We start from the raw sequence: 25,482 nt of genomic DNA, 5'->3' as shown, positions 1-25,482 counted from the left end.
AATGAATGAAATCATGTAACAGATGTGACTGGCAGTGAAACAAACCAGATTATATATGTCTTGTTCAGAAGTCTCTTCATGAGTATTTTCCTATATACTTTTATGACTGAGTGTTTTTACATTTCAGAAATAGAATACAGTCACAAGATTATAAATGTCTGCCTGAAATACTTTTTACAGAAGCATTCTTTTTCCAGGAATATTTTGGAATATTACAGTTGTTGGGTAAGAAATCGTTACTCAGTACAATAATCCCACCATGCTAATCAAATTAACAATACTTTGACCAGGGGTGGGACTGAACTTGTGATTCAGACACCTGAATTCTGGATTCTATATAATTTATACGTGAGGGAGGTATCCAGGCTCCCTCTGTTGTCAGTAGGGATAAAGTTAGTATAGTCAGTAATCTCCAGAGTGCTATTTATTTCACCCTGTAGCAGACACCTCTATTTTGTCCACCGAGTGGTTCTCCACATGCCATTGACTGTATTGACTAGATCTCCATCAGCTAATGGGAAGTTGAGTCCCAGTCTCACATGCAGACATGCAGCTTAGATGTCTGAGGCTGAATCCCACAGAAGGGCTGTATTGTTCCTTTACACATGAGCGCATAGCTCCGTTTGAGCTTCTGTAGAGTCCTGGAGGCAACTGTGCGGGGCTGGCAGGTGTGACAGAAGAAAAAGGTGCCTTTCAGGAGTGGCGGCTGGAGGCTAGTTGCCATACTGTGCATTATATTCTATATAGGTACCTGTGGATGGGCAACTGTCTTATTTACTTTCTTTCCTGATGTTTGGTTCCAAAAGGAGAGTTTAACTCTTATAAGAAAATCCCTATAATGTTTAATTAAAAGAGGTAGCTATATAGAAAACAGAAAATTTGAAAATATCCTGACTGAATGAAAAGCTGCAGTATTTGATTGCACGCTAATATACCCTCAAGGATGTACTTCAGTCCTTACGGATGACTTCACATGGAAAGTTTTGCAGGACTGCTCTTTTCCCATACCCCCCTTTTCTATTTCCCTCATCCAGTGCCATTGTTTTCCTCCTTTTTGCACTGAGTCCTCCAACCTGCCATTTCACCACTACTGCCTAACCTAACCCTGTTCGTATTGAGGTGAGTGGTAAGAAATGACATCCAGTTAGAGCTGCTGCAACTCCAGAGCCTTCAGTGAAGATTTCTCAGGATTGTCAAGTTTTGCAGTTTACAATGACAGTAACTGCTGAGCAGCTCACATGTACATGCTCTCTATACAGAATCGAGCATTCTGATACACTTATTTAGATATGCATTACTGTGAGATTTAGGATGACTCTGAGCAATCACAAGGAGTCAGTTCCTGAGATTGGTGGATACTTGCAATCTGTGCTGATTTAATCTAGACTTCTGACTTCTGGTTGTGACCCTTTGGCAGTACATCGTTAACTAGTGTGCATTTCCTTGCATATATTTGCATAAAATGGCAATCTATCCATTTCATCCATCAGCATACAGTTCTATGCAAAGAGCTGCTTTTCAGACAGTTGTTCTCTGGAGACTTAGTACAAACTTGCTTCCTTAATCTGATTCTCTAATTCCTCTGAGAGCTTGCTCAAGAGTCCCATTAAGATGAGTGGCAGAAAACTAGATGAAGCATTACATATACCAGATTTTCACTTTACATTTTGTGCTGTGGTACAGCATCACCTTTATCACAATTATATTCCAATTCATAGAATCATAGAATCATTTAGGTTGGAAAGGACCCTTAAGATCATCCAGTCCAACTGTTAAAGATCATTTAATCATTTTAACATCTGCACACTATGATAGGTCACTTTAGGATGACTAGAAGTGTATTACTGTCAGTCTTTATGTATTGTAGTCCATGACTGGAAGGATCAGTATGTTTTAATAATGTTAAAAATCAGTGGATAGTTAATCAAAGTGCTCAGCTTCCAAGCTAAAGTTAAAAAAAAAAAAAAAAAAAAAAAAAGGCAAGCTACATATTCAGCCACAATCCTAGGATTCTTTCAGGAATAATATCTGCTAGCAAAATTTAGTATTTAAGAAGAATTTTGCTTGCCCAGTTAACAATGTAAGTTTATACAGTGAAGTAATGCAGTGATACCTGTTTTAGCTGCAGAGGTGAACTACCACATTAATGGACACTGAGAGCGGAATGTGTTCCTGTGGTGCAGTCTGTGACAGTCTGGACAGCCAAATTGCCTTCCCTTCTGTCCTGGAATTAGAAATGGCCAGTGATCTGGCCCAGACTGTTGCCAGGGAAAAGGTATCCAGCTTGATTCTTCCAGCACAAGGCTGAGGTTTGATTTAACAGTTTACTATGTTCTGTGATAGTTTAATCAGAAATATTTATTTATTAACTGAGCTGCCAGTTTGTCCTGCTTACCTCTCAACACCATAATGTTAACTTTATTATACAGCCTTGGAGGGAAAATGAGATATTAGTTGTTTTTTAGACTGTGGTTTTATGACTGGCTTAAGCTGTTGTAAGTGCAGGCTCTCAATTAAAGAGGTGTTTACAGACTCCTTTCTCCTTCCCTTTTGTGCATGTCCCTGACCCAGACAGCTAGTTTTTATGAGGCTACAGAGCGAGCTGAACAGGGAAGTTTATTTGACTAAAAATTGGTCAATTTTTCAACCAGAGTGCCTGTTTCAGCACATTTACATCCAAAGGAGTGCTAGCCCCAGTTCAGGACTGCCCCCCTTTTGGTGGCATTACAGATTTAGATTTGCTTATGCCCATCACGCAACCATAACCTAAAAAATACAACTATTAGAGATACTTATCAAGAAATTTAACATGTAACTGTAGTCTTTCTTGCTTATGTGTAGCATGCATTGAAAATTAATATGAGGGAAGGCCTTTATTTAATAACCTTTGAAAGAAATCCTTTGAAACAAGTTAGCTATTTTAGGTTACTTTGATTTTTCAATGGTATTTAGACACCTTATTATTTAAATCACAATCTTTTTTTTTTTTTTTTTTTTTTCCTGTTACATTTTGGCATTTTGTTCCTGTTGTATTTGGGATTAATGGAATTTTAACTTCTATTTTTATAGAATGAAGCAATATTTCTATTACATATGATCCTGGTACTTTTTAGAAACACCGTATTTCTTGTTTGTTACTGCTGATCATCTTCACTGTTTTTGTTTGTGAATTTATTTGCTCTGAAATTATCAAAAATGCAAATTTATTTTCTTCAGGTTTGGGTTTTCTTCCTTCATCTCACCTACACAAATTTGTATCATCAGTCTACTTTAGGTCAATAGATTTTCCATTAAAGCAACAAGTGTAACCCTGAGTGCACTGAAAACTCTCTAGACTTACTATTACCAGACTGATTGATCTATCAATGAGGTGGACAACAGCTATATTTAAAAATATTTAAGCCAATCAGTAGAATGTGAATTGCTCACTTCAGAGTAGGGGGATGAATATTTTTTTCAAGACAACCTCCTTTTCATTTTTCCGTTCCTTTTCTTCCCCCTTTGCCATAACTGCATGAAGAGGCATGAACAGATGCCCACTGCCAGAGTGCCATACTTAACCTGACCGTCAAACAAGCCTCACAAAGGAAGGCTTTTCAGGTCCCCCAGTGAAACAACCACTGCATTTTATTATGGCGTGAAATTAGAAGTGAAAAGCCCTATGGCTCTGGCTGTTTAGTAATGCGGAATATGTCTTTTCTGACGGTGATGGTAGTGCTGGGAGGGAAATAGAAAGCCAGGGAAGAGAAACAAAGTAACGATTTAGACAAAGAGGTCCCCCCCCTATTTTTTCATCATCTCTGGTTGTTAGGTGGTCTATAAAACCATAATACTGTGGTGGATACAAGCAAAAAGAACATTTAGTTGCGGCTCTTTCATTCAGAAATGTATGTGTGAATTTGCAGGGTGATGTATAAGGAGAGTCATCTGTTATCAGAAGAGTTCACTAGTTTAACTCATTTATAAAACAGCAACAAAAACTTGACTTTGCTGGGAGAGAGCAATGCTGCTCTGACAGACACTTTAAGTTGCATAACAAGATGGTGTTTATAACAAGACTGTGTGTGGTTATCTGAAGCTGCCTTGTAACAGATTGGAAGGGGAAAGTGCCAGCTTGAAGAGGCTTTCCCTTGTCTGTTTGAGATTAAAAGAATCTTGTTTTCTCAATGAAAATTCTGTGCATATATAAAACGTCAAAATATTTATGCTCACTTTTACTTTAAAAGTATTCTGTAACTTGATAAAAGTCAATTATGTATTATGTAAATGATAAAAGTCAACTATTAGGAAATTAAATGACAGTTTATGAGAGAGACATGTTAGAACATTAGATGGGCTTCTTTTCATAGAATCATAGTATCATTTAGGTTGGAAAAGACCTTCAAGACCATGGAGTCCGACTGTAAAGTTATCCATCAGCTGATCACTGTTGCTACTGCTGGAAAAAAAAATGTGAAAGCCCATCTACAGTTCTAGTATCTGGAAGGGAAAAGCTGTTATATTTTGCAGACCTGTATTGTTAGCTGTAAATATTACTGTTAGCTCTACTAGATTACCTTCTTTGGACTCTGCATAGAAAGGGTGGCAGGAAACAGTCATCTAGAAACAGTAAGGATGTACAAGTGGAAAGTTTCTGCCATGTTGCTTACTCTCTAGATTATTTTACAATCTTGGAGAAGCTTTAAAACCAGAAAAAAATAATTGTCATGACTGATCCATGTTAGATGGATGGAACAGATGCAAACATGACAAATCAGTTTATTGGTAATCGGCGCTGTGGGACTTCAGCATGAAGGAAGAAAGTTCAGACAAAGAAGCAAGACTGCTACTGTTTTTGAACTCAGGTTGTTTATTTCATTATTCATTAATATGGTAGTTACACTGCCAAAGAATTCCATATGTAAGCAATAGCACAGAAAGAAGCAGGAAGGCACTAAGCAATTAAAGCTATTATCACTATCAGAAAGAAGTCTGTTCAAGATGAGCTTCTTAACCTTTTTAGACTGTATCGCCCTTCGTTTGATTTAAAATAATTTATGCACTTTGCCACAGTATATATCTTGTGTGCAGACTGGTGCTCCAGGCTTGACTTGCTGCTTCATAGCATTTTGCCAGTGCTACACCTTATATCTTGACAGGTGAAACCTCAGAATGTGGGCATTTAGAATAAGGACTAGGCAGAGTTTTGAAAAAAAGATAACTGGTGCTTGATGCAACACATAAAAGGAAGCCAATAGAAGGATAGGAAAATGACCTTTGAAGCAAGTTTGAATAGGGATAATTGGAACAACAGTTTAGTAGGTTGTTAGAGCAAACAAAGGTGTGAAAAAAGGACAACATGAAGATTATTATCTCTGTAACAAAGAAGGAGTGGTGGAATAGCTATTGCACTGAGACATAATCAAAATATTCGTACCTATTATAAGCATTTCAAAAGAGCTTCAGGAGAATCAAGAAGTGCTGTGAGGACATGACGCTTTAAGGTGAGAGGTTCACATTTCAGGCTTTCCTCTAGAGAAGATCCCATTGCTTATACAAGACGAAAGAGCTTCAAGAGGAGAGAGCAAGCTCCCTCAAATACTTCACGTTTAGGGAATTAATCTTGAATGTAGGAGGTTTAAGTTCAATTCTGTGTTTCAAATCAGGCAAAATAAGAACTCAAAGTTGTTTTTTGGGGACTGTGTTAAGCTCTAGGCTATGAGGCAGGAAAAGGGAAGAAACTACGTGTACCAGTTTCATCTGCTGGTACAAAACCCTGTAAACAAACCTTGAAAATAACTGGTCAGGAATGAACTAATGTTTGGGAGCCAATTTTCTATTGACATCGGTGGCCATGATTTTGATTTGGTAACAAAGAACAGAAACATGAAAAGTGTCCTAGGATTGTTTTTCCATCCTTTCAAACAAACATTTCTGTTGGCAAAGTTTGACATGCCAGACAGCTAAGCCATACAGATAGATATTGAGCTGTCAGTATTGAAAGTTATTTTAATTCTAAAAAGATTAGAGTTGATACTGCTGCATTTCTTCTAGTGTGATCATACGACTTTTTTTTTTTTCCATTAATAGTAATTTACTTTCCAACTATTTTATGTCAGAACAGTTCCTTCATTTTCAACACCTTCAGTGAGTCTCACTTTCAGTACATGTACAACTTCTCTGGTAGTTTTCACTTTCTGTTTAATTCTGGGAATTTACAGCAAATTCTACATGGACTTCCAGAAAATTTGTCCTGAAGTTCTTGGCAAGGGTTTTGGTCTTTCTGGTACTCTAATGCAGGGTGTTGTAGCATGTGGAGATTTGAAATTATGGCTTTTCAGAGATCAGTGCAGTCAGAACAGTTTTTATATCCAGATTTTTGAAACCGAGCCTCCATTTTAGGAACAAAGCCTGTAATGCTACTCTGCGTGTGCAAAGGTCTGGACAGAATTAATCAATATACTGTGACTAGCCCTTTGCCTATCTCTATTACAGGAAATATTGATAATGACCCTAAGTCATAAGTCTTCTTTTATTTGCTTAGGGTATTGAAGGCATTCAGTAACTCAAATTGCTAACGCTTAAAATTGTGGTACTGGCATCCCTGATATTGTCTACTGAAATGAACTGGACAATTAGGAAAAGGAAATTATTTTTTTCAAGCTCATATTTTTGTTAGATATCCACTAATCCCACTTCTAAAAATTTTCTTTACTGTAAATCCTGATTTGATATTAACAAGTTTGCATAACTGTGGAGAGCAGTAACCTGTCCGAGTGTGTGCTTTTAGTCCCTCCACACCCGAGTAAAATAAATACACATCGAATGCAGCTATTTGCTGTAGCAGTTCAAACTGTGCCGCTTGACTTTGCAGACAGTAAAGTTTCTCGGAAATATTCCATTCTGCTCTGAAATAACCATTCGAATGACCAGACCACTCTCCAAAGTGCTGGTAACAGAGAGGAGACAATTACACCTGAAACTGCTGTAGTTTGCTTCAGTAAGTGTGTGTCTAAGCCTTGTAAGAGGCTGAGTAAACGGGGCTGAAATTAAGGGTTTGTCCACCTCTCTGCAAAGCAGAGCTTGCCTGAAGCAAAACAGAGCTTCAGAGAAACATGTCAGTATGTTGCCCTACTCTTATTATTTGGATATTATTTTGAATAACAATATTTTGTTATTCTTCTATGTCCTTCAGAATTTGTAGTTGGAAGATATTGTAGCTATGTTCTGCATGGCTTGGTGAAGTGAAGGTTTTAGTGGTCTGTTATGAGAGACATTCCTATCTGCAGAAACAATTTACATTTATTGAGAGCACACTGCTTGGGTATGAAACCAGAAATGAAATTGTTTAGTGCTGGTTTTGAAATGTAATTTTAAAAAGTATTTCAGCATTAACACCATTTTGAGGTGAACAAGGGTTGTTCGTATCATTCAATACTTTAATTCAAGGTGCCAGATAGGGAATTCCCTCTCTTTATAGGTTTATATTTCGCATATATTTGGCAGATGTAATTTAACATACTTTTATTAAAATATAAAAACAGTGAGAAAAATAGAAAGAATCCAGTTCCTGGAAAATGATCTAAAGCAACTGATGTGTCATAAGTTCCATATTTCACCTGCAGGTTGTATACATCATCCTACTTAGATAAGAATTATTAGAAATAAATTTCAGTTACATTTGTAATTATATGTTTTGGATCTCTGTTATACAGCTTTTACTAGTTTTTCATAAGGGGTATACCAAATTCTGCCAGGAAATATGGCTCTCATTCCTGTTGACTACGACTACTGCAGGATGGCTGTTTTCCCTCTTACTCTCTGATGTTAGAACTCAACACAAAATGCTGTATTCTCATAACTTAAACCTTAGTACTTTAATGCTAATTTGGTCTGGATGAGGTCACATGTGAATTAACCAGAAAAGTCTGTTAGGGTTTTAGCCTCAAATTAATCCCAGCCACTGCAGGTACACCCTTGTGTGATGTGATAGATATAATGTGATGGTGGCCATGTGGTGGCTGTCCCCTATCCCTGTCTGTCCCTGCTTACTCCTGTTGGACCCTGGAGGTTTGGGCTGCACTGTGTCACCTTTCAATTGAAGAAGACTCAGAATAGTTAAGGTAGTGTGCTCATTTTGGCTGGGTTAATTTTCTTCATAGTAGCTAGTATGGGGCTGTTTGGGATTTGTGCTGAAAACAGTGTTGATGATACAGGGATGTTTCTGTTACTGCTGAGCAGCGCTTGCACAGAGCCAAGGCCTTTTCTGCTCCTCATCCCACCCCACCAGTGAGGAGTCTGGGGGTGCACAAGGATTTGGGAGGGGACACAGCCAGGACAGCTGACCCCAACTGACCCGAGGGACATCCCACACCATGTGGTGTCACGCTCGGCATATAAAGCTGGGGGAAGAAGAAGTAAGGGGGGGATGTTCCGAGTGATGGCATTTGTCTTCCCAAGTCACCGTGACGTGTGAAGGAGCCCAGTTCTCCTGGGGGTGGCTGAGCCCCTGCCTGCCCATGGGGAGTGGGGAATGGATCCCTTAGTTTGCTTTTCTTGCTCACGTGGCTTTTGCTTTACCTGTTAAACTGTCTTTATCTCAATTCACAAGTTTTCTCACTTTTATTCTTCTGATTCTCTCTCCCATCCCATGGGTCTGGGGGTGGGGGGACTAAGCAAGTGTCTGGGTGGGACTTAGTTACTGTCTGGGGTTAGACCACCACGAGAAGCTGTAACATCATCTCCAACAGAGATGCTACTCCCTTAGTTTCAGTGCCAGCCCCAGGTATTTTGTTGTTACTTTTTTTTTTTCTGAGCTGTTTTTTCTTGAATTCTGAAAAATACAAAGCAGTCATCTGTCCTAAAACATAAGTATGCACTGTCTGAATGTTGACTACAAATGAAGGATTTTTCTTTTTCACTGTGTATTTATACTTTTATTAATTAGAATAAATTAGTACTTGCAGATGATAACAAATTCCACATTAGTAACCTATTCCTTGTCATCTGCTCCATCACATGTCAGGATGTCATCAGTATAGAACAACAAAAAATATATTTCAAGAAAGACTATGAAGTGCTCCTTAAAGGGATTTTAAAAACCCAGATCACTCCAACCAAGTAGCACATTCTTTAGTGACCATTTAAAATCTAAGACCTGGCTTTCATTCAAAACCAGCTCTACAATTAGCAATACTTTCAGACAGTATCAGCTGGGTTCCCAGTGTACATGATAATGTCACAGAATAACCCCAACTGTAACTAATTTAATTAAGACTTGATCCTCGAATACAAAATCACTCCTTTTCACCAAATCATGATGCTCACTGACCTACAGGAGAGAAAACAGGCAACACAGATGGGGAACCTTTCTCTGTCATTTAACCCATTTGTTTATATAGTTACAAGGGAAATATATTACTAGTGTAATTCTCATGAGAATCTCTTTAACATGAACAGAGAAGAAACTTCAGGTAGCGACATGAAACTGCTGTTTTACATAAAAGAATACATTTCACAGTTGTTCCTATTAGAATTTCAAAGTTTTAAAGGTACTTAAACCTCTCCCAGTCTACAGTAAATGTAATTTAATTTTAGGAGCTAAAATGTCATGTTTCTAGAAAGTTTATGACTAGTGCTCTGATGGTTCAGTCTGCTAATGGGGGAGGAGAGGCAAAAGAGGTAGAGAAGCAAGAGACTGACTCAGATTAAAATGGATCTGACGAAATGCTCAGAGGCTTCTTGAGTGGCATGTATCAACCTACAAGATATGACAGCTACTGATTCTGCAGTTGAACACTTTTCTCTGGGCTTGCAGATTTTTTTGGCCTGAGGAACTGACTGGTTTGCTAGTGCATCTCTGCCTCTAACGGTTTGTTTTAAACACGATAAATGTGTACAGTGGGTGCCTGACCTGACAAAGTGTACCAGTACCTGAAATTGCTCATACCTGAAGTGCTGCAGTGTCTCATCTTAGGCACTGGATCACTAGGAAAGGTGCCCACAAACTTGAATGCAATGCCCTGATACCATGAACCACTTGCATGAAAAATTACTCACATGAAGGCTCCAGATCAATCAAACTATCAAGCATGGGTGTCCTGGTTTGGGCTGAAATAGAGTTAATATTCCTTTTCAGGGACTAGAAGAGTGCTGTGTTTTGGATTTAGCTTTGGGTTTGGTATGAGAAGAATGCTGATAGCACACTGATGTTTTCAGCTGCTACCGAGACTTCAAGGACTCTCCGACTCCCCATGTCCTGCCCGTGCGCAAGGGCACAGGGAGCAGGGAGGGAGCACGGCCACAGCACCAGACCCAAACTGGCCAGTGAAATATTCCATATCATGGAACGTCATGCTCACTATATAAAGAAGGGGTGGCTGGGAAGGGACTCTCTCTCGCTTCTGGGATTGCGATTGTGGGATCTTGGTATTTCAGGGTCGGTAGCCGGGAACAGGCTGGGTATTGGTCAGTGGGTGGTGAGCAATTGCATTGTGCATTGCCTGTTTATATATTTCCTTTTTTTTTTTTTTTCAATTATCATCATTGTTCTCATTTTATTGCCATTATTAAACTGTTCCTATCTCAGCCTGCGAGTCTCCCTTCACCCCTCTAATCCCCTCCCCCATTCCCAGGTGGGGAGGGGGACGGGAGGGTGACCAGCTGACGTGGTTGGTTGCCAACCAGGCTCAAACCATGACAATGGGTTTTGGAGAGCATCGAGAATGATCCAGTGTGGAAATGAGAAAAGGTTTTTTTGCATCACAACTCTGGATTCACTTACCTGCCTCTGTAGGATTCCTCACTCTAAGTGCCTAAAATTCTTACTGCATATGGTTCTGTTTACCTGTGATTTTAATATTGTAACGTGCATTATGAAACAGTCATACCAGTGTGTTCTGGGTGGGTAGACAGCCCAGCCCATACCTTAGTGCTGGTCAAAGATTTAAACTGGAGATTAAAAAAAAAAAAAAACAAAACAGAACAATTGTCTTTAAAAGAGTGTGTCTAACTTCAATTTCAAAACCACACACTTTCATTTTAACATGCAAAATTCAAGTAAAATGCCTTGAACCTGTAAAAGGAGAATAGCCATTGTAAAGTTTATGAGGACATGCTTTACCACAGGAAGCTGAGAGACAAATGTATAAATAAACTAAACTTTTATAAAATTATTTGACAAAAATTATGTACATTCCTAAAGTGGGCAGCCAAAGTCCTTCAGATGGATTCACTGTTCTCATCCCAGGATGCTTTTCTAATGTTTCATTGCAAATTGTTAAAGAGGTGTGATTCTTACCTACTTTTATGCTTAATTAATATTCTCCTATTCTGCTAAATTATTTCCTGATAGGTATAGCTTTTAGAATTACAACATATTCTTCTAAGTGCAGAAGTATCAAATATTTTTCATGCGTCAAGTTGGAAAATCTAATTTGGTCTTTAATTCAAACAGTAATAAAAATATTGATATTTCTTTTTGTCATTAATAAATTAGATTTATCTTCTAGGAGGAGAATGTTTGAGGATTGTTTTTTATATGGATGGATATTTTGGGAAAATATAATCCAAAACTAATGGGAGATTTTTTTTTTTTAATTGATGTGTCAATATTTTAAAAATTATCAATCTTTCTGATGCATCTCCTCAGTTTTATCATGAGAAGTAATTTCAGTAAACAGATCCTACATCTCATGACTTGTATAATAAAGAAGAAAAGTAGTTGTTCAAACTGTTCAAAAGAATGTTCTATGATGTCATATTGCTAACACCTAATATTGTTCTACCAAGTTAGCATGGTATTTATTTGGACTGGATAAATATTCAACTGTATATTTACTGTTCTGAAACCAAATCACTGTGTTCTTTAGACAACTCACAGTTCAATTTCTGAGACACAGAAAGTAACAATTTATATTCCTATTGATCATCAGCAGATGTAGATAAAAAAAAAATAATCTCAAAATCAGATATTTCTCTCTCACTACCTGTTTATGTTTTTCATTGTGTTTACTGCTGCTGTGCTAAGTTTTACAGATAGAAAATCACTTGTCTCACAGTTCCTTTGGTCACAGTTGTATATTTAGGTGTACCCATTACAAAATGAATCTCTCTGAGTGATGAACACTGTATTCTCCTTTGTCTTTGGTTAAATTCCTGTCCCTGAGAATGTTGTGTGCTAAGTGCCTGATAGTGAGTACATACATTTTTCAGGTACTTGTCTTCATGACATGGCAGGTTCTTAGGAACCTGTACACCGAAAGGTTTTTTTTCCCTTCTTTTTTTTTTTTTTTTTTTTTTAACCATCTATGTCCCATTTAATTAAATACCTTAGGAAAGGAAAATAAATATATATTCTAAACATGAATCTTTAAATTTCTGGCCTTGCTTACGTGAGCAACTGGAATGATGAATGATAATGAAAAGAATAATTGTATTCCAGCTATAACACTTTGTTTCCATTTGTTTTGCACCAGTTTGCATATGACTTGGTTCCACTTAGGTGACGGAAGAAGCCATATCAGACAAAAATACTGTGGGTAGACTCTTCTACTCTGAAATACATAATTGTTTGCTGTTTAAACAGTTATAAATATGTTCTATTCAGCTATTTACCTTAAATATAATATTTTAATATATCTACAGTATCTGAATAAATATTTATTTCATTACTTTAATGATGCTTTGAAATTTATTAGGCTTTCAAAATTATTGTGTTAGTATAACTCTCACCCATTCAGGTCAAAGGCAACACTTCCTAAGCAAAAGTGTTGGTGGGCTATTTTGAAAATCCCTTTACTGACCAATGTAAATATCACGCATCATATGCTAATCTTATAGTTGCTTTATTTATAGTTTAAAAATTAGAACAAAAAAGACTTCTCTAATAGGGGCCTTAACTGCAAATTATTAAAAAAAAAAAAAAAAAAAACCAAAACCAAAAACTAATATATTTTAAAGCAATAGTAATCCTTCTTCCTTGAATGAAACAGTACTTTGTCCCTAACTTTATACACCCTGGAAATTAACAGATCTATAGTAGTGTCGTGGTTTAGGCCTGATTGGCAGCCAACCACAATGCAGCAGCTCTCTCTCCCTTCCCCTCCGGCAATGAGAAGGGACAGAGAGCCAGGCTTGGGGTTCGAGATAGGACTGGGATGGGGGAAAATCCCCCTTTTATGATCATGAGCAAAAGGCAGACTCGTTAGGGGAAGAAAAAAAAAAAAACATACATTTATTACAGACACTAACAACACATAACAGAGTAGGACAGTGAGAAGCATTGCCACATCTTGAGAACACCTTCCCCCCACCCCTCCCTTCTTCCCGGGCTCAGCTCGGCTCCCGATATCTCTACCTCCTCCCCCAGTGGCACAGGGGCAGGGAATGGGGGGTGCAGTCAGCGCTGCCACTTCCTTCATGTTCAGTGAGGGGAGTGTCCAGAACTTGTTCCCCCCTGCTCCATCGTGGTCCCCCTCTCACAGGAGACAGTCCTCCACAAACTTTCTCCGACTTGAATTCCTCCCACGGGCCGCAGCGTTCCCCACACTGCTCCGTCATGGGTCACTAACTTCCTCCGACTGGATTCCCTCCCACGGCTGCAGCCCTTCCTGAGCTGCTCCGGCGTGGGACTCCCCCTCATGCTGCAATCCTCCCAGTGCTGAATTACAGCAGCGGGGCTGCCTTTTCCCATGAGACCCCAGCCTTCTTCGGGCACAGAACCTTGATCAGCCGAGCAGGAACAACAGGCCATAAATCAGTGTCTTCTCCACCGTAGATCTTCATGGGTGGCAGGGGGGGCCACCCTGCCGTCTCACCACAGGATACACGGGGGTCTCTGCTCCGGCACACCTCCCCCCTCCTTTCTTCCTCCATTCCTCCACTGACCTTGGTGTTCATGCAGCTGCAGCAACTCCTCCTTACAAGTCCCACTGCCCGTCACCACGTCCCTTCTTAAATACGTTATCGCAGAGGCGCAGCCGATTGGCTCAATTTTCCAAACAGAAGTGGAGCTGACGTGGAGCTGGGGGAGCTTCGAGAAGCTTCTCACAGGGGGCCACCCCGATAGCCCCCTCCCCTGCCACCAAAAAACTCCACCACTCACTCAACCCAGGACAAGTAGTATCTGATATATATATATATATTTATAACTATGCATGTGTGCATATATACCCACATGCACAGTTTTTGAAGGATGCCAAATGCCGGGGTGCTTTCTATTAGCACCCCTTTTGGCTTTTGATGCAATTCTTTAGTACTGAATAATGACTCTGCAGCAGTCTGGGCAAAGAAGGCAAGCCTACACCTTGTAGATTTAACCACAGGAGATGACAAAGCAGATGTTTTAGGACGATTCAATTTAGGAAGGCCGGTGCGGTTAACACCCATCATCTTCTGACGAGTGGTACCGGCCGGTAAGCATTGGCTCAACACTGTGTTTCCTACCTCTTCCCGCCCCAGCAGTAGAGCAGCCCTTACAGCGGAGGCTCCGAGGCACCAGTGACGCTGCCGATCCGCCCGCCGGGACGCTTCCCGCCCCGCTGCCCTCCCACCTGTGCGTGCTGTGCCACCTACATCCCAAAGCTCAGCTTTGGGGGGGGGTGGGTGGTGGTTTCTGCACGGTGTTTTGTATTACATCGAGCGGAGACAAAACCAGCTGCCGTTCATCCTAGCTTCCTCCTTATCCTGGATAGAGGATTTCAGTATCCTTGTAACAGGCACACACGTTGACGATAATCCAGAAAACCGGCATGTGTTTACCTGCTGGGTGGGAATAGTTTTCGTATGGGTGTTTCAGGTATTTCCTTGAAACTCTTCTCATTGGTAAGAAATGCTGTATGCTTTCCTTTCAGGCATCAAGGCTAAGCTAAACACCACTGAAATAGCTCCTGTTGGTCTGGGGGAGCTTTGGGTCAGGCCTTTGCTGGGCTGGATTGAAATGTGGATTGAAATGATTAGAAATGTATTGTCCAATTTTAAAATTTATGATGTATGTTTTTTTTTTTTTTTTTGTATTCTCTGAAAACTTGGATTTAACAAAACAGATGTTATTGCCACTAGTTCTGACTCACATTTTCTTGATTTTCATATTTATTATGCATGGAATGGTACCTGTCAGAAAACGTTCAGCTGCTGTCGGTGTAAGGCCTGATTCTGCTTTTTCTTGAGAGAATTTTCAGCTTGGTGCTTGCCTCGGCTAGATTTACTAAAAATGGGAGAGATCCATCGTGGAGGGAGAAATGTTTTACTACAGTACGGTGCAGAGCAATGTGAAATGTATGTTCTTCAGTAGACTCATTTTGATGCACGTTCACAGCAAAGCATGCCAAAGATGAGAAAAAGCCCACAACCCTTTGCAGATAAAAAGTACAGTTCAGAGTGACACATGTAAATGGGATGAGAAAGTTTAACAGAACCAGGCAGGCTAAAGTTTATGAGGACGGAGCTTACTGGAAAGGTGAGATGTCTGGAAAAAGAGAAATTTTTGTACACAATAGCCCTTTTTCAGAGCTAGCATGTATATGACATATTGGATCTGGAAGACATTTCCCTCTCCATATAAAAAACATCAGGAGAGACTTTCTAAGGGAAAAAAAAAGTATCCTTCTACCTGAGATTATTGCCATTCAGAGAATAAAGCTCACCAGACAGTGAGGAGGATCTCAAGATTTACTGATTTACAGGTTAAGTCAAGGGCTAAAGGTGAGACTTGGATCGAAGCTTCCAGCTTTTCCAGCTTCCCACTTTAGGGGAACCTCATAACAGAATAGCTAAAAGGATAAATGCCCAAACCTCAGTGTTTGTGAGGTGCTCTCATCTTTGTTATTGCAAGCTTAACAGCTACCCTTTTAGAAGGACGGTCCCAAACTCATCTACTGCAAATTTATTAGCAACATTTCTGTCTGCTAGCAGTTTTTTTCCAACCTACAGAATGGTACAGCTCCACTGAAGCTAGGCAGTTGGCTTCTGCAGTAGCCCATTGTTCTAGGCTAAACCCAGTGCTCTGAGCGCTCCTCATACAGCAGGAGTAGGAAGATTGTTTTGTTTATGTATAGGCAAGAACCTATAAAGCTTATGGTGGAGGCCCTATGGTGTTCTACATCATCTGTTTTCCTTGGAGTATTCTGAGAGCAGTCAGACTGCAGGATCCTGCTCAGCCCTGGTTCATTTGGTCCATCTTGCCTTTGATCTCTCTGAGCTGAGGTGCCCGTCATCTCTGCTTGCCCTGACAGCAGGAGGTGCTGGGGCTCAAATGAAAGAAGCCCGGGTTGTTCTGAGTGATTATTGAGACAGAGTGGCAGCCCAGCAAGGCCTCAAGTGCTGGACCCTGTTTACATTGCAGGTAAAGACATCCTGGTACAAACGCCTTGAACAAACTCTCTGAAGCATACAGCATCTTGGTGTTTCCTTCCAGGACTACCAACTGTTTTGCTCTAGAGCCTGTGAGGAAGGTAGTCCAGTCAGCACGAACTTGAATCTAGTTGTCATCCCAAGATTGTGGATATGCTGGTTTAGAGACACTCTGTGTGGCTGTGCAGGTGAAGAAAGAATTCAAAGAAGGCAAGGGTATGGAAATCCTGACAGTCTTGAGGATCACTGACAAAGTCCTGGTGTGGTCAAACTGTTGCCCATTTTTTCTTTACACCATTTATACTTTTGTAATTTGGGGCTAAATCCATCAGGCAGTTAGGAGAGTTGTAAAATTGTCATGACAGTGGAATTGGACTCAAATGCACGTTAACTATACCACAGGAGGAACAACACTGGGTTTAATTAAACTTACTGACTTCAGTAACATTTTTTAATGTATCCTTCTAATTACCATGTATACAGCACATGGTGAATTTTGAAAAGCTAGCAATTGAGTCTAAAATACTGAAATATATAGAGAGAAAATGTTTGAGTGTTATTTTTCACTCCTGATATATGTAGCCTCAGTAACTAATGGTTTTATTATATTTTTCAGGTTTTTTTGTTAATAAGAAAAATGCTTAACTTTTAAACCGCTAATTTTTTTAGTACATTGATGATACAGTTAGGCAGATGAGATACAGCCTATATGTATTCATGCTTGTTTTCAAATAGCATAAATGTATATGGATCCAATCTAATACTGTGTATAAGAAAAACAAATTATATGAATATTAAATTGCATATCAAAAGCTTTTCTTTTTGGTGCAATAAGTATCTTTCTACTGTTACCAGAAGGAGTAGGTGTTATTAACTCCTAACAATGCCAGCATTTTCCAAGATCCTATGTCTAACAAAGGAAGAAAAAAGGTTTCTAGATGTGAGTCTAAATTTATGTTTCATCTTCAATAAATGCTCTTAGCAATGTTATTTTTCTTTATGCTATGCTGTGAAGCTTGACTCTGGTTTGCAGCGTCTGTATCTCAACTCTATGTATAACCATTGCATTAGAGGTTGAAGGTGAAGAAATGATAATATGGTACTTGAAATAAAGTGGTTTTGCTAACAGACCACTGAACATTGTCTATTTATACAGGAATAGCAGTTAAACCTCTGCTGAGTTTACTCCATAGCTTGATGAAATAGTTTCTCGCTTGGGAAGGCAATGTGCCCATCTAATATTTAGGCTGGACAGTGAGGAGAAGATTTAACTTTCTGTAGTTTAGAGTAATGCTTTTGACATTGTCTCTGTGCTCCAGTGACATGGTGTTAAATGGTATTAAGACCTAGATTCAGTAAGGCAGAAAATATGATGGCATATAAACAAGCGAGGCAATTGTACAGTAAGAAATACTGAAAATATTTCTTGTAATCTAACCATGGCTTGGCATGACCTTGCTCTGACACCATGACTCAATGATACAATCTTATCCTCAGGAGAAGTGGATTTTTAAAGCCTGTTATTAACTTCCTATGGGCCAAACAAACAACCGGAGAAGAAATGGGGTCATTTGTGGTTGTTTATGTATTTCTCTTTCTGACACTTGTCTACCTCCTGATCTTTCCTAGTGCCTGGAGCCCTGCAAAGAGTCCTGGGACCTGAAGAAAAACCATTGCCAAAGCTTCTGTGAGGTACATCAGCCCAAGGGCACTCTTTCTCAATTTGTTCTAGCTGTCTCTTTCACTTAATCTATTAGCTTCAAGGAGACAGCTAACAAACAGGCTTTTTACATCATTTTCCTTCATTTGAATTGATAGACATGTAAGAATTCAGCCATATTAAGTTTGAGTTAAAAAAAAAAAAAGATATTTTTTTTTCTGACCAAATTTTTTATCTCAACTTGAAGTTTTAAGACTTGATCCAGCCACACTTACACTGCTTCTCTCAAATGGTGCTCTTAAATCCCTCCTGTAAGATGCTATTTCTACCACTCGGCCTTCTATCTTTTCTGGCCATGTGTAAGAGTATCTTTGTTTAAAATGTCACTGTGTGAAAATACTTGTACAGGGTAGCTAGAAAAGATTGCATTCCTGTATGTGAAAGTCAATCTGATTTCTAAAAGTATATTTCTCCACGAGTAACTGGATTGTAGACTCCTGGTTCAGAAAACTACTGTAAAAATACATAATTATTTGGGAACAAGTCTTTGCAAAACTGTTTCTGAACCATGTTTCAGAATAACCTTGTGAATAAGGAAACCTAGATCAGTTAAACTAATACAAAAAAGGAGATGTTTTTATTGGATTTAAAACATGGCTCTGCTGAGTTGGTGGAAGTCAGATGTTACAGTTCTTAATTGTTTTGTTTTTTTTTTTTTTTGTACAAAATAGAAATACCATGTCAATAAAATGTTGCCTTATTATAACAAAATTAATATAAAGATACAACTTTGTTCAAGTCTATGAAAGTGTATGATTATCAAGTTTTTCAGTTTTTCCTATAAGAAAATACAAGTGACCTTCATTGATATATTGATCTCACTGATATACTGATTTAACTTCTCCCTCATCACTGTGGGCACTCTTTTTCTGGTACAATAGCATGTCTTATGTTTAAATGATTTTAAGCATTGTGAAGATGATTAGGAAAAGCTGTAATTTCAACTAAGAAAAAAAAATAATTTAGATCCAACTATGTGTAAATAGGGATTACTGGATTACTACTGATCTATGTAGTCACATTAGAAGACAAAGTAAAATTTTCTCATGAAAACCAATCCTTACAAGAGTTCTTTAATGTGGATTAATTGCTGCTTCCTCATATACAAAATTTTAGGGTAGTGTAATAAAGCAGTTTTAGTGGTTCTAATTTATGCCATTCTCATATATCACTTCTCACTTTGGCTGTGTGTTTCCAGATATGGGTGAAAATATGTATAAAATTGGTTTAAAAGGAAAACATTTGTAGAACACTGTTCTATTGTAGTTAAAAACAGTGAGCATCCCTCTTTGATTAGTGTTTTGTGGTTGAAGCTAAATTTAGAACTTCAAAGGCCCGTAATGAAGAGCAGCACATTTAGCAGCTAACTGAAAAATGAGCTGTGAAATAGGGTGAGGAGGAGAAGCCTTGAGGACGTATTATGCCTCAGGGAGCTATAAAGTTTTTAATTAAGTAGCTGCAAATTTGTGATGTTTTAGGATTTGAAATTAGCTTCACACACACACACACACACACACACATACAAAAGACCACTTTTCTTTCAGACTCACGTATGCTCCATAGACATTGTTTGAATTAAATGAGGCTGTTTTCCTTTGAGAGTGTTTTCAATCTTCTTGTATTTTGTAAAAAATCTGGAAGCAACAATTTAGCTTTGTGTTTCTCAAGGCCCCTGCTTGGTATGTTACTTCTTATTTACTGAATGAGTGTACTAGTGTTAAAAGAACCTTACGTGTCAAGAAGAAAAGGAGACAGTTTACCTGACTCCTTTTTTTCCATAAATTCAGTTTCCTGCTGGTTTAGTTTCTTAACTGGATAAGTATGGGATCTGGTGCATTCCAATGCATGGGACATCAGGAGTGTGTGTCCAAGGATCACTGGGGTCAGTAAGATATATAAGGACTGCTCATTTTGGTTAAGCCATAACGTTCAAATTCATCCTTAAAAGACTGATTCAGAAATTCCGGATTGTTTTGTAGGACAAGATGGGAGAGATAACATAGTGGCACATTCTTGGACCATAGTGACTTTGCAGAATAAACTGACACATGGTCTGTGAAACACCTGGGCCTCCATAATAGTGAAGACTTTCTCATTTTGACAGAAATATGAGAACAGTAAAAATAAGAAAGTAAGACATTTGAATATGGAAGAAAGTTGCAGAAGTTTCATGAATAGTTGTATGGAGAGTGGGCTATAATTCTGTGTAGGTTTAGGAATCTGTAAATCAGATCTGTCAGAGTGGAAGGTATTTGGTTGCTCTGAGATAGAAAGGCAAGCTATAGATAACCTCAGTTACATGGGTTGCTCATCTATAGTTCCACCAGTCACTTTGAGAGAATCACTTTAGCTGTTTTTGCACCAAACTAAAATAAAGCACCAGTTAAAAGAGGAGGGGTAATCCCCATGTCACACACAATGTTCTCCCCAGGGTGCTAGATGCTATTTTTATTACAGTTTTAATTAAACCTTGCAAACCTCTGAGTGTTACACATGCTATAAAATATCTATGCATTGAAACAACCTCTGCTTATATCTGGGACTTGATTTCTCAAAGAAGTAGCATTTACTTTGATCTTTATTCAATATATTTAAGGCTTATTTTAATCTGTATTTTCTGCTGATGATTTTATCAGAAATTTAGTTCCAGTTCCGTGAAGACATCTTTATGCTGCAAAAATCTTCTCTTAGCCAACTCAGTTCAAATAGTATAATGAAACAAGATTTCACTTATTTATTTAGAGTGACATTACATCAGATATTGTGGGTAGAGTGTTAGGAAATACAAAGGAAGGAATGTGAAGTAGTCAAAAAAAAAAAAAAAAAAAAAAAAGACTGTCTGACCATTGCTTCCCCTTTGTTTTGAGAATGTTTTTAATCTGTCATTGAGCAACTCTCTAGCCAGTCAATGTGAGGAAAACAAGGGAAAACTGGCAATATAAATAACTTTATTCAATTAAAGATGGTGGTCTTACTTGAGGGAATTCATCATTCTGTACTTGGAATGCCTTTTTAGAAGTGGCTTGAATATATAAGTCTTCAGGGATAGTCTTGCAAGAGCTGAAAATCTGAATTTTCCTTTAGGAGGTCTTGGAAAGCATACAAGTTTTTTTGTTGCTGTTTTTTTTTTTTTTTTTCCTCTTGAAAACTTTATACAATTCTTTTGTTTTCCCTTTAGCCTCTTTTCCCCAAGAAGAATTATGAATGCCTAACTAGCTGTGAATTCCTTAAGTACATCCTGTCTGTGAAGCAAGGGGACTGTCCGGCACCTGAGAGAGCCAGTGGTTTTGCAGCTGCCTGTGTTGAAAGCTGTGAAGCTGATAGTGAATGTTCTGGAGTGAAGAAATGCTGTTCCAATGGATGTGGTCATACGTGCCAAGTTCCAAAAAATCTGTACAAAGGTAGAGATTATTAATATGTACTCATACTCAGCTAATAACTTCAGGCTATAATAAACTCTCCTAGAAAACCAGGACTTTGGTTTCATAGGAGTTTGTATGGATGGGAAGAAAAAGGAGAGGCGCCTGTAGAGATGTGGCTGGATACTGAATAGATGGAAGGCCAGAGAAGAATGTTACTCAAGCTTCTGAATTTTTTTGCCCTTGTGAATTCCACGCCTGGAGATCTGTGGAATGTAAACAGCTGGCTATTATGAATCATCTTAAGCAGAACAAACTTGCCAATTTAGGTGAAATCTCAATTAATTTGATGCAGATGAAAGAATGCAGCAGGAGAATATTTAACAATAAATAGTTCATGTCCAATTAATCACAGATAACATTTATGTTTATAAACCAAGCAGATGAGACTAACAAATAGGAAGTGTGAGATAATCTGGTAAAAGAACGAAGTAGTGCAGTATATTTGGCATTGGTGTTCTTAATGACCTAAGAACAAAATAGTAAAAGATTATAATATCACACATGTATATGTATATATGTGTATATATATAAAAATAAATTAACTACTTAAATCTAAGGCAACCTTATTAAAAAAAATATATATTTGTATGCTGAGATTCTGTGAAAAAAAAGTTTTCCTTGACATCCATCAGCAAAAACATAGAGACTAAGAAATTACTTGCTTAGACAAAGTCCAGATTTTAATTTATTGGAATTAAAAAAAACTTCATACATGGAAATATTCTGAAAATGTTTTCTTAATGCAGAACAATGAGAATTTATGAAAGACATTTTCTTGTTCCACAGAGTTGAAATGTTTTGTTAGAAATCTATTCTCCTTACTTCAGTGATAAAAAATAAATATTGATCAGTTATTTATCTGATAGCATGGACTGTCTGTAGAGAGCCTAATCATCAGAACTCTGAGCTAAGTCCAGGCTTAGGTCCGAATCCAGACTTATTTCCATCTGTGGATGGGAAAATGGTAAAATATATGAAGGAGCTGGTGATTTTCTTTTTAAGTTAATTGCTTTAACTGAAATGTTGATGCATCATTTTGAATGTCCTTGGTGATGAGAATATATGTCAGAAATAATGTGCTTTGAGTTTTGAATCCTGTCTTTGGGTGTACACGGTAGGTCATCAGGAAACACTGTTTTATTTTCTTCTGTAAATGGAGAAAATTTGATCTTGAAGTCATGGAGCTTGAGTAAGGACAAAACTGATGAAGCTAGTACTCAAAGTATTTTGAACAATAGGCAATACTGTGATCTATATTTCTAGTGCAGAAGGAAAATTTTCTTGCTTCCAAGATACTTCAGAGCAGCCCCTTTAAAACTATAAGGAATTAATACACTCTTATACATAACATCTTTCAAAATCAAAATTACTGAAATGGATCAGTTAGTTATTTCTTTTGTCTTCTTGAGAGAAATGACCAGAATGATAAACTGACATTCACATTGTATATGTAATGATTTACATGATCATGCTCCATGCCAGAACTACAAAGAATTCCAGTAAATTTAACAGCTGGAAGAGGTAAAATCAAAACAAACAAGAAAACAGACAAAAACAAAGGGAACAAGATGACATGCTTTTGGAGAGAATGCAGGATATGACAGGATATGATGCATTGTATAACTGCACACACTGGAAAGTCTATTACTCTTCAGCCTAATTATATAGGAACAGAACTAACCTTCTCTAACATCTTATCACCTACCTGCAGGAGGTGCTTGCTTGTAAGAGCATATATGTCTTGCAGAATAAGAGAAAGCCCGATTCCGTACTGCCTTCTCAGCTAATGAATTCAGCTAATTAGCCTCTTCAGCCTGTCTTTCTGCAACAAAGGACAAATAGAAGCGGAGCAGGCTTGCTATTCATTTCCTCCAGGGGTAAATGACCTTCCCGTCACTAAGGAAGAGCAAACTGTGCAAGCATGAGTAAGATCTAGTGAATACATTTAGTACTTAGTCTTATCATTTTGACAGCACTCACAGCTAGAAAATGAACTCAGATTGAATCTAAGAATCTGCAGAAGTTCCTATAGTTTTACTGTTGATCAAGGTCTGGAGATTAGTTACAACAGCAGATATAAAAGACCCATCTGATTTGCTGGATTTACAAAGTGCATTTACCCTCTGGTGCTGAGTGCTAAAGCCCAATCCTAAAAGAATATTAATATAAGTACACTGCCACCAAAGTCATACATTGCAGTTGTTGGATTAATTTAACAAGACCAGTTGGTTGTTATCCTAATTGTTTATTGGCTTGCATTTGCTATAGTCTTTAAGCTGTCCATTATTGTATTTTTTCATCTCCATTAGGAGTATTACCAATCAGTTATTTAGTCTTCAGATTTTTATTTCTCTTTACTGGACATATCAAATGTTTTCTCCTCCTCTTCTGTCATCTGCCTCATCCATCTCCTTCATGTAATCTCAACTAGTGAAGGACTTCAGAAAGTGTCCCTTCTCTATGGCCTACCTAATTATTTTCTATATGAACATAATGATGTGACAAATAGCACTAAGTGCCTAAAGTAGTTTTGATACTTTAGAGATAGAAATGGGGGCAATATCTCTGGTTAGAAATAAAACAGTTTAAAAAGGCAGAAGAAAAAGGAAGAAAGAGAAAGGGATGGAGAATGCTTTATCAGGTTCACTTTGTCTAACATACATGTATGCATCCCCAAGTAAGGACAAGGACATGTATCTTTTTCTATACCCAGGTAGCTGTAAAAATTACACATCACCTTTTTCTTGTTCAGAAGATAGTGGTTTCTCAGATGTGATGATACAGCTACTTGTATGAACTTTCCAGGATTTCTTTTTAACAAAGATTTAGGGTTCATGCAGTCTAAATCAGCCTAACTAGTTTTTTTCTGAAACATATAAGGGAGTGATCCATACAGCAGACCAAACTGCAGGTCTGGGCAAGGTAAATTGTGAAGATTGTGACATTTAAATGGTATGATGGTATGACAATATCATAATAGGATAGCTGGAGCCAGATGGTCACCCAAAGTTCAAAGTCTCTTTTCAAGCTTAAAGAAAAATAGTTTTGTATTAACAAAACAGTATACAGTTTTAAAAGTGTACATCTCTGAGGCTTTGAACAACTGTGTTTACAGTTGTACTGGTGCCATGAATGTACCCCTTGCTGTCTGCAAACCTTCAATGGAAACTTTTTGAATTCTTGGGGAACCGACATTTAAGATACAGGTTCTTATGATGGACCAGTGGTATATATTTTTCATGGCACAGAGATGCATGTGTTGTTTGAAAGACACCTTTAGAAACATTTTTCCTGGGCTCTGGTATTACACACATACAGCAATCAGTGATTTGAATTCTTCAGTTAAGCACTGCAGACATCAGAGGACTAGTTTGTTCCAGGACAATGAAAGAGCTGACCATTTACATAATAAAAAGCACATTGAAGAGTAATTGGATCTACACATCTGGATATTAAATTGATGGTGCTGGTTCTACAAAAGTATTTTAAAATGCACTTGTGCTATGCTCTCGTTGTTTGAGCTGCTGCACTCCATCTGCACACAATTACGTAACACTGGAGAGGCTGAGATACTTGCAATCAAGTGAATCCTACTGCCCCTAATGCAAAGCAGATGGAAGTTTTCTTAACATGCAAATTGTAGGATTATTGTACATCATAATTAAAGAAGGATTTTCAAATGTGGAAATCTGAACTGACATGTTCTGTGATGTTTGTTATATTAGACTAAGACTTTAGGCTGTAGAAGGATATCCAGGGCTTAAACTGCTGTGATACCCAGATTTACATACTGGATTTTCCTCAGGTTGATTTTACATTTCTTTGAGAGCTACAAGATTAAATTTTATTTACTTGTAGCTAATTATATAATCGGATTTAGGAGACCTCTTGAAATAGAAAAGCAGTTTGATCACCTAAGGAAATTTTGATACTCAGTCATCTGTGGCAGACTAGGTAGGAAACAATTTATTGAACCAACACATACAGCTGGACTTAGGTGGACACCCACTG

The 25,482-nt window shown here is 38.1% G+C and overlaps 1 protein-coding gene across 2 annotated transcripts in view; it reads left to right on the top strand.

The window, feature by feature from the left end:
- The window catches only part of ANOS1 (anosmin 1), a 151,986-nt gene that overhangs the window by 66,050 nt on the left and 60,454 nt on the right, over positions 1-25,482 (top strand). For both annotated transcript variants that reach the window (XM_042788932.1, XM_032986926.2), the window contains exons 3-4: positions 17,959-18,021; positions 21,228-21,450. In XM_042788932.1, coding sequence (XP_042644866.1) covers positions 17,959-18,021; positions 21,228-21,450 — 286 coding nt within the window. The remainder of the gene's footprint in view (positions 1-17,958; positions 18,022-21,227; positions 21,451-25,482) is intronic.

This window comes from Tyto alba, unplaced genomic scaffold (assembly GCF_018691265.1).
Source record: "Tyto alba isolate M040663 unplaced genomic scaffold, T.alba_DEE_v4.0 Super-Scaffold_14, whole genome shotgun sequence".
NCBI lineage: Eukaryota > Metazoa > Chordata > Aves > Strigiformes > Tytonidae > Tyto > Tyto alba.
Note: the sequence above shows the minus strand (reverse complement) of the source record. Positions and strands in the feature narration are given on the sequence as shown.